The sequence below is a fragment of the Rhincodon typus genome, chromosome 36 (assembly GCF_021869965.1).
Source record: "Rhincodon typus isolate 14 chromosome 36, sRhiTyp1.1, whole genome shotgun sequence".
Lineage (NCBI taxonomy): Eukaryota > Metazoa > Chordata > Chondrichthyes > Orectolobiformes > Rhincodontidae > Rhincodon > Rhincodon typus.
This window is the reverse complement of record NC_063367.1, coordinates 23770761-23781314: the sequence shown is the minus strand read 5'-3', so window position 1 is coordinate 23781314 and position 10554 is coordinate 23770761. Positions and strand designations below refer to the sequence as shown.

The 10554-nt window shown below is 40.3% G+C and overlaps 1 protein-coding gene across 2 annotated transcripts in view; it reads right to left on the bottom strand.

The window, feature by feature from the left end:
- Positions 1 to 10554, bottom strand: part of LOC109912244 (leucine-rich repeat-containing protein 49) — a 167092-nt gene extending 156538 nt beyond the window's left edge. Inside the window, exons 1-2 of one of the 2 annotated variants that reach the window (XM_048617282.1) lie at positions 10364 to 10554; positions 2209 to 2280 (exon numbers count right to left, since the gene is read on the bottom strand). In XM_048617282.1, the coding sequence (XP_048473239.1) occupies positions 2209 to 2280; positions 10364 to 10405 (114 nt within the window). In that variant the 5' untranslated portion in view covers positions 10406 to 10554. The remainder of the gene's footprint in view (positions 1 to 2208; positions 2281 to 10363) is intronic. The other variant, XM_048617283.1, reaches the window with a different exon arrangement.

The following is a 10554-nucleotide window of genomic DNA, read 5'->3' as shown; positions in this document are numbered from 1 at the left end:
CCTTCATCAGAAAAAGCTTTTTCTGATGAAGGGTCTAGGCCCGAAACGTCAGCCTCTCTGCTCCTATGATGCTGCTTGGCCTGCTGTGTTCATCCAGCCCTGCACCTTGTTGTCTCGGATTCTCCAGCATCTGCAGTTCCCACTATCTCTGATAGATAAGCTGAATTTCACTTTAATGGGTAAAGACTGCAGAAAGATACGGCACAGAAGGATTTAGGAGTCCTCATACATGACTCTCAAAAAGCTAGCATCTAGTATAGTGGGTAATAGGGAAAGCAATTTGAATTTTGGTCTTTATTTCAATGAGAATGGTGCATAAAAGTAGGGGAGTCTTGATAAACCTGATTAGAATGTCTTGAAGAGTTTTGGTCCCTTTATCTAAGAAAAGATATACTGGCATTCCGATAGATGATCTCACAATCTGAGATAGTGGCTTTTTCTATTTCTGGACAATTTAGTTTTATATTCTATTTTCACACTCCAAGTTTTTTGTTCATTTGTTCATGGCATCTAAATCTTTCCCAATCCTCAGGTTTATTGTTTGAATTGTCTTACCTTCTATTATCTACTCCTCCTGCTGTCTATTGTGTTCGAAGTAGAGGCACAACTGCATCTGCAGCACAGATCTTTGGTACGACAGAACGAATGCTGATCAGAACTGAGAGTTTGTTGTACCCAATGCATTCAAGCATTACATGATATCACATGGATTGAACTGATTTCACTGAAGGCTAGTATGTATGATGTGAGGAATTTCTGGAGGCAGCTCAGGAAGATCATCCTCTCACAGTTCTGGTCAAAGATGGGCACGAACTCTAGGGGTGTTGGAAGCGGAATATACTAACGATTTCAAAAGGAAACTAGATAGGCACTTGAATCATAGAACTGTTACACTGCAGAAGGAACCTGTTCAGTCCAATATGTCTGTGCCAGCTCTCCAAATATGCAATTCGCTTAATGACATTCTCCCACCTCCTCACTGTCAGTCCACATGTTCTTTCTTTTCAGATAACAGTCTAGCTCTCTTCTGAAAGCTTTCACTGAACCTGCTTCCACCACACTCTTACCGACAGTGAATTCCAGACCTTGATCGCTCGCTATATGCAAAACCTTTCTCGCATATCACTTTTTGTTCTTTTGCCAATTACCTTAAATTCAAGCCCTTTCATTCTTGATCCTTTCCTGAGCAGGAACAGCTTTTTCCCTATCTACCATGTCCAGACCCTTCATGATTCCAAACACCACTATCAAATGTCTTTTTACTTGTCTTTTTCCCAAGGCAAACAGTCTCTACTCCTATATTATTTTCATAACCAAAGTTCCTCATCCCTGGAATCATTCGCAAAACTTTTCTGCACTCTGTCTGACGTCATACTACAGAAATGCAGTACCCAAAGCTGGATGCAATACTCCAGTCAAGGTCAAACTAACAGCTTACTCAAGTTCAATATAACATCCTTACTCTATAAAACTGACCATATTGTAAGCTTTGTTAACAGATCTCTCAATTTCTCCTGCTACCTTCAATGCCTAATGCACATACACTCATTTCCTGCATCCTCTTTAAGAGTGTACCCTTAATTTTATAACGTCTCTCCACGTTCTTCTCACCAACTCACATTTGTCAGTATTAAATTTTGAATTTACTTACATAAACTTACAGGGATCCAAAGATCAAGCAGGAAATGCAACCAACTGCATTGCTCTACATAAATTCAGCAAGAACCCAATAAGCCAAATGCTGCCTCTGTGCTGTAATGACACTCTGGTTTGTGAACCTTTTGTCTTGCCCTTTGCAGACAAGTATTAGGCTCTACCATCATTGAAGATGGAAATGTTTATGAAGTCTCCTCCTCCCCTTATATGCTGAACGATCCAGGACCATTCCCACCTTGAAATGGCAGGACTGCAAAATTTTGACCTGCACTGTTGGTTCTGGGATCATTCAGATCTGTCTTGATAGCATGCTACTTTTTGTCCAGACACTGTACAAGCTAGTATAAGTTCGGAATTTTTCAACTGTCAGTGAGGAAATTGCAGGAAACCTGTCTAAGTGCAATTGAAACCCAGGTCACAAAGACAAAAGAAACATGCATTTAAACAGATACTGATCCAATTATATTGGTGCATTAACAATATCAAAAAGCTCAAGGTTATTCAATGCAGTTCCTGTAACCTATCAGTCACCATTGACGAACATCTATTTACCTGCTGCTTCTGGGATAATCGGTCCCCAACAGTTGAAGCTTGCACGGTTAACTGAAGACTGCAAGTGTTTATCTGCAAGCAAAGCAATGAAATTACAGTACTTCCAATAAATACAAGTGGTACGTAATAATGATGGGAGGTGTAACCAGAGTTTAATGATCATTGTAAATATTGTGAAAAGTTACACTGGTAAATTAAACAATATTTTGCCAAGGTTCAAATAGAATCCTTTTGGTGTTGTTGTGACATACTATGAGAAAACTCACATTGCCACGCTACTAAAATATTAAAAAAAATTAACTGAGCACTTTGCATCTTCTTTCTGCCTCCTCAAAACTGCTAACAAACACTGTGTCTTCACAGGACCTAGTGCCCCTCAATACTTTACCCAAGAATCAATTTTTCTTGTGTCAGTAATGGATACCATGTAACTATAGGATTCTTGGTGGGGTGTGGGGAAGAGATCAAAATGAAAGCCCAGTTGATTTTTATCCTCAACCAACATCTAAATTTGAGTCACTGTAAAATATTCAAGACATAATATAAAACCAAAAGGGCAACAGTTAAAATCATGGCTAACTAATATTGGAAAAAAAAAAGCCAATAAGACTTGCAAAAGCCCATCAAAAATGGTCACCTCCCCTGACACACACATGAATATAGTCCATAATAAGTTGATTACTGAGAAGTATCATGACAAATAATTTTAATTATTAGCAAAAATAATTTTATTGGTCTTCATCACCCTTCCAAGGAAAATTAGGAATGAAAAACAGTGCTCCAAAAGTCAACACCAAGATCCAAATGTAGCATTAGGTACAATCCAAGAATCAAACACTGTCATTTTGATAACAATGGTCAATTGTTTAAAACACATGCTTTCAATGATTTCACATAAACGGAAAAAACTTGCATGATTTTGTTCTCTTTTGGTCATTGTAATGTGGGGAATATGGCAACCAGTCTGCACACAACAAAGTCCAATGGATAGCACATAATAAAGACCAAATAATTTGTTTTTGTAACATTGCTTGCTTTTTTTGTCAAGCAGATAGAAAAGTGAATGCACTACCTCAAGTTCCAAATTGCAGAGAACATCAGTGGAGAAGTTCCCAGGGGCGTTCTAAATTGGATAATGTGAACTTGTCCCTTTTGGCAGGAAGAAAGCACATTATCTAAATGGTGAGAGACTGTATAGCTCTGAGCTGCAAAGAGATCTGGATATCCTCATACATAAATCACAAAGTTATTATGCAGGTACAGTAGTAATTAGGAAAGATAATAAAACATTATTGTTTATTGCAAGGGGAAGTGAATGCAAAAAGTTATGCTTAAGTTAGATGTGAGACTACATCTGGAGCACTGTGAAAGATTTTGATGATCTCATTTAAGGAAGGACATAAACACACTGGCAAAAATTGAGAGGAGGTTATCTAGAATAATCCCTGGAATAGGTAGGTTGTTTTATGAGAAAAGGTTGGTCAGGCTAGGCTGGTACCCACTGGAGCCTAGTACAGTAAGAGGTGATTTGACTGAAACATGTAAAATCCTGAGAAACATTGACTGGGCAGATGCGGAAAGGATGCTTCCTCTGATGAAGAATCTAGAACTAGGGTAAAATATAGTTGAAGATTGAAAAGAAAAAGGAAACTTTGATACTTACAAAAAAATCAACACTGCAGACAGTCTAGAGGAGTATAGAAAGTACAGGTATCAAGTTTAAAAAGAAGGAAATCAAAGAGGGGGCATGAAAAAATATTCGCAAGCAACATAAAGGAAAACCCAATGATTTATTACCAGCACATGAAGAGCAAAAGGATAGTTAAGGAAAAAGTAGGTCCTATCAGAGATGAAGAAGGGAATTTGTGTGAACATACTGAGGACGTGTGAAGAATTTTAAAAGAATTTTTCGTCTCCATATTCACAAAGCAGAGATGATGTGGACATAGTAATCCAAAAAGAGCCATGTGAAATATTAGACAAAATGATCATAACAATAGAGGAAGTGTTACAGGAGTTGAAATCCTTGAAAGTGGATATGTTGCCATGACTGGACGGATTGGTCCATAGGATTTGGAAAGTGGTCAAGGAGGAAATTGCAGATGCTCTGAGGATTATTTTCCAATCTTCACTAGACACTGTGCGGGGCCGGAGGACTGGAGGAATGCAAATGTGTTGCTGTTGTTTAAAAAGGGTACAAAGGAAATGACAAAATATTGAAGGCCAGTAAGTTTTGGTGAACAAATTGTTAGAATTAATCCTGAGAAATCGGATGAACTGTCATTTAGAAAGTCTAGACAGGGATAGTCAGCATGCCTCTGTTAAGGGAGGGCCATGCCTTACAAATTTGAATGAATTCTTTGAGGAAGTGACAAGGAGAGTCAACGAGGGTGGTGCAGTGGATGTTTTCTACATGGAGTTTGGTAAGGGATTTGACAAAGTCCCACGTGGCAGACTGGTCAAAAAAGTAAAAGCCCATGGGATACAGGGTAACGTGTTGAATTGGATCCTATGCTTGCTTAGTAACAGGAAACAAAAGGGAATGGTTGATGGTTGTGCTTACAAATGGAAGCTGTTTCAAGCACTGGTCAGCAGGGCTTGATACTGTTTGCTTCGTGCATTAACAATTTGGACTTGAACATGACAGGCACAATTGAGAAATTTGCAGATGACAAAAATTGGCCATGTAGTGGACAGCAAAGAGGGTAACTGTAAGCTCCAAAATGATTGAGATGGGTTGGTGCAGTGTGAAAATAGCAAATGTTGTTCAACCCTGATAAGGGTGAGGGAATGCATTTAGGGAGGTCAAACAGTAAAAGGGAATACACGTTAAAAGAGAATATACTGAGACAGGTGTGTGAAGCGAGAGGTCTTGGCGTGCAAGTGCACAGGTCGCAGAAGCTAGCAGTACAGGTAAGATAAGTTGTAAAGACAGTGTATGGAATGCTCACCTTCATTGGCAGAAGTATAGAATATAAAAGTAGAGATATAATGACAAAACAGTATAAGACACTGGCATGGCCACAACTGGAATAGTGTGCGCAGTTCTTGTCACCACATTACAAGGACTAATTGCTCTGGAGAGAATGCAGAGATGACTTACTAGAAAGTAACCAGGGCTCAAGATTGTAGCTACAAGGAGAGATTGGGATTGTTTTCCTCAAAACAGTGAAGGCTGAGGGGTGACATGATTGAGATATACAAAATTGTGAGGGGTGGAAATAGATGGGAGGAACCAGTTTCCCCCTTGATTCACAGAGTTCAAAAGCCAGATTCAAGCTGAGTGACAGAAGGATTAGAAAGGACTTATTGAGAAACCTTTCTTACACCAAAGGTGGTAGGTGTCTGGAATTCACTGCCTGAGTTGATGGAGGAGGCAGAGACTCTAAACGCTTTCAAAAAGTACGCTTTCAAAAGGATCAGCACCTTAAATGCTGTAAACTGCGGGGCTATGGGCCAGCTGCAGAAAGGTGGGATTAGAAAGGGAATATAGATATCTTTGTGTCGGCATGGACAAATGAGCCAAATGGTCCCCTCTGTGCTGTATTATTTCTATGGTTCTATCAGGGTCACTCTTTCAAATATCAAGGGTCACCCATTTAAACAGAAATGAAGTAATATATTTTCTCGCAGAGGGTCGCCAACCTTTGAAACACTATCCCTGAAAAGCAGAGTCCTTGAATATTTTCAAGGCAGAGGTAGACAGATTCTTGTTAAGCAAGGGATTGAAAGTTATCAAAGTTAGGCAGGAGTGTAGATTTGAGATTACAATCAGATCTTATTGAATGCGGAGCAGGCCTAAGTAGCTAAGTAACCTATTGCTGCTCTCAATTCATAAATACAAACCTTTCTATTATGGGGAAACAGGACAGTGTTCCCAGAATAGTGAATGAAGATTCATGATGTATTATTGTTTGATGTGGAGGAATGGTGTATAGCTTTAAGTTTGATTTATATTTCTATCATTAGTGTTATGAAGGGGAGGACATGATTTCAGATACATTTCAGTTCTGAGTGTGGCAGCAACTGTCATTCATACATTTTCATGAGATGGTTAAACCCTTGCAGTGAACAGTTCAGTGCATTAGAAAAATCAACAAAAAAACATTTCTGTGGTCAAGCAATGGAGTCCAGTAACAAAATCAGAACCATGCAGAAGGATGGATACTGTGCAGGTTCATTCAGAGAAAGATCTGTAATAGAAGTGCTGTTAATAGCAGACTTCAAAACAGTCAGGAATGGGAAAATAATCTCAAATCTCAATCTCAAAGAAGAAAATTCCAAAGCATAAATCAGTGGAAGATATGCTTATCAGGAACAAACATTAAATAATAAGTGAGATATGTCAGCATTTATTTAAGGGTTTCTGGAAGAAAAATTAATTAAAGAGAACAGCATCAAGGGAATGCATTAATTTGCTAACAAGAAACAGATTACAGCCATTCTGGCTAAACAAGAAATTTAACATGGAGAGCTTTACTGAGGTTGGAGTATCTGTAAGGGTTGTTGTTTAGGATAAGAGGCTGAATCTTTACTTCTGATATTTGTCATTAAACCATTTCAAACAGTTCTTACATGACATAACAGAGTTCCCTCACTTTTTCTTTTTATGTAAGAAACTTTTATGCTTCTTTGTTAAAAGTATATTGACAGCCTCATGAACATTCTCAGGGACTAAGGACTATAGAAAATAAATTGCTAAATAAAACAAGCGAGCTTTCACTCTGCCCCTATTATTACCATCAGATGGGATCATGATAATATAAGAACTCTTACTACGACAGTTGTAAAGCTCTAGAAAATTGTGGCACTGCACTGAAAAATTGTCAGTTTACCCGAATTCATGGACATTTTATTTTCTGTATGAAAACATACAGAGAACATAGATCAACATCAGGTGCTATCAAGATCCGCAGCAGGTTGAAAGAGGCTACACCCTCGCACCAACTCTGTTTAGCATATTTTTCTCCATTCTAGTGTATACTTTTGAGAACTCAAATGAGTGTGTCTATGTGCCAGAGCTAATGGCAAGCTTTTCAACTTGACACCACTGTGCACCACAACCAAAGTGCATAATGTCCTAAAGTTATTGCTTATTGATGACACTGCACTGGGATCCCAGAATAAAGTTCACTGGCAACAGCTTCCTGGTCAGTTACCCAAGTGTGCAAATAGTTCAGACCAACAATCAGCTTCAAGAAGATCAAAGTTTTAGGCAGGATGTACGGATTCTATGTTCCATCAAATTCCTCAATGCAAAAATGAACAGCTTCATATAATCTTGGAATAACAATTAACAGCTACGGATCGTTGATGCTGAAATCGGCATTAGATTGAAATGACAGCTGCAGCATTGGCGAAGTTGAGAAATCAAGTACAGACCAACAGTAAACTAAATGAAAATACAAAGCTCAGTATGCAGCAGGCATCTAAAAATAGTGGAAATAGATGCACAAGCGGCCTTTCAGCCCTGAGAGCCTGTTCCAGCACTCAATGAAATCACTGCAGAATTTCTACTTCAACACCATCTTCCTTCACTATTCACACATCCCCTGACATTTTCAACATGTAGAAATCTAATAATCTCAATTTTGAAACAGAAAAACTGAGCTTACACAGACTTCAGAGGCATAGAATTCTAAAGATTCACCACAATTTGAGGGAAAATATTTCTCCTTATTTAAGTCCCAAAAAGCCTACTTCTTATTCTAAGACAGTGTTCCCTGGTTCTAGAACGTCCCAGCCAAGTGAAACCTCATTCCTGCAATAATGAGCATCTATTAGCCAAGCAGAATACCAAATATGAAAATACAGCAGCATGCAGGCATCCCCAGCATTTTTGTTCTCTTCAGTTGGCAGTGACTCTGTTGGTTGGGTCATCTGAGCAGATGGATGATGGCCACATCACAAAAAACATGTTTTATGTCAAGCTTGCTACTGGAATGGGATTAATTGTTCTCACCTTCAAACCAAGAACTTTTTTAAGGAAGACCTGAAGTTTGCTCAGATCACAGTCGGCAGAATGGAAATCCTAGCTGCTGATCAAAGTTCTTGGAGAAAGTATTCAGGAAGGGCGCGGAACAAACAGAGGACAAAACAGCAAATTGGCAGGAAAGAGAGAAGGAAAAGACATCAGTAAATCTCAGGGCAATGCTTTGCATCTGTACCAGCTATGAATGCGATGGCCACTCATGAATCAACTTCTACAGCCACGACAGATGATGTCCAGTCCAGAAGTGACATACATTTGAGGGACAGTTCATCATCTCCCAGGATGGGAGATGTCATCAAGATGCTGATTGGTCCACATAAATGAACAGAGATGCAGTGGACAACATGGTGAGTCTGGGAGGGATGTTCTCCGGAGAGTCTGTGTAGAATCAACGGGCCAAATGGCATATTTCTGCAGTGTAGGAATTCTAATGATTCTAGCTTAAGCCTGGATATTGTCCAGGTTTCGCTGCATATCAACACTAAGGATTTGTGAATTGTATTGATCATTCTGCAATCATCACGAATATTCCCACTTCTGATCTTATTATGTAGGGAGGTTCAGCAATGAAACTGTTAACGATGGTTGAGCCTAAAACACTACCCTGAGGAACACTTGTGGAGGTGATTGACTTGCAATGACTATTATCGTCCTTGTGCTGAATATGATTCCAAAATAATTCCTATTGATTTCAATTTCATTAGGGCTCTCACCTTGAATTCCAATCCTTGTTCTTGCTTAGACCAAAGTTGTAATGAAGTCCGGAACTGATGGCCTTGATAATGAGCGTCAGTGAACAGGTTGTTGTTATGTTAGCGCCACTTGATAGCAAAGATAACTTCTATCATTTCACTGACCAAAGACCTTGCCTGTGTGCAGTGCCTTCACGTCATTTCTTATGAGCACAAGGTGAATCAAATTGGCTGAAGACTGGCAGTGTTACAGGATCAAACTGAGGTGGACATCCACTCAACAAACCTGGCTGATGATGGTTGCAAATACACCACTCATTCACGTGAATGAATTGAATATTGACATTTGTAGAGTCTTCGCCCAGTTAGTCGTTTAATTTTCCACCACCATTAAAAAAAAATCTGTAGGACTGGTTTGGCAGTAGTAGAATGGCCTGGCCTGACTAAGCCCATGAGCAACTAATATGCAGTTAAGGGATGGACTGGAAATTGACCTGGATGGATTTGTAAACATTTGTTGTCTTGAGGCTGAGGCCAGTTCTCCTATATGCTTCTGTGAAGGCAGTAAGCAAAGTTTGAAGACTCTGTTCAGAGAGAGTAGGCATGACATTGTCATCCACATATTGAAGTTTCACAAGTGCTTCACACCAGAACTTTCCAACACTTGGCTAGCAGTGTGAAGGGCACTACCTGTGAGATCTTTCACGTACGCCTGCTCAGTCTGCACTACTGCATGCTGCACTCGAAGCAGCTGCTGGGCTTTGAGACTGTCACACACCTCCTGCTGGAATGTATCTTTGCAATAGAAGTCTAGAGAGAGGATTGGTTTTTGTTGAGGTTTGTCCCAAGCAACTCTGTGACACAGGACTCTGTGCTGTATGGCATGTTTCCTGGGACGCACACCGAGACAAATGTCGAATGTGTCTTAAGGACCATCAACTCAGCAAAAAAACATTCTTTGGTCTGCCCAAAACTTGTTGGTCTTGCAGAACAAGGAGTTGACCCAGCACATTCCAAGTTCCAGGTTTACATGCTGAGGAACACACTGAATCTTGGGGCAGCTGCTGCCAAAGCACAGTCAGGAAAGACCACTGTCTGAGGTCTTCCTGCTGAAGTTAAATGGGGGTACGTTCAGTTATCAGACCCTCCTGGTGCCTCAAATGCATATAAATATAGTCTTAAATTTGTAAGAACTGCCTTTGGTTTGTTTAGATGGAGTCAAACTCCAATGTATGCTGGTTTCCTTGATATGCTAGTGTACAGAGCCAAACTGCATTTGTGACTATCTATACATTCAAAGATATTTTTTATGAATTAACGCACCCTCAGTGCCGACCCCCGAAAAGGTTTGTAGGCTCCTTCGGCACCGACGCCCCCCGACAGCGCAGCGCTCCCTCGGAACTATTCGGGATGTAATTGCCTGAAATCCGGGCTTGGCGTTGAGTTTCCATGGTTACGGCGCGGTACTCACCGGGTTCCCGAGCAGACGAGCTCGGTACTTACTGGGCAGCATCGCCCCTTCAACCTTTGCCGCTTCAGCCTTTCCTCCAGCCACTCACCCGCTGTCTTTTGCTCCTTTCCCCGATAGTTGCCTTTTCTCAACACGATTCCGCTCCCCCCGCTCCCTAACAACACCCGCTTCCGGTGCTGGAGGTGCCCGCG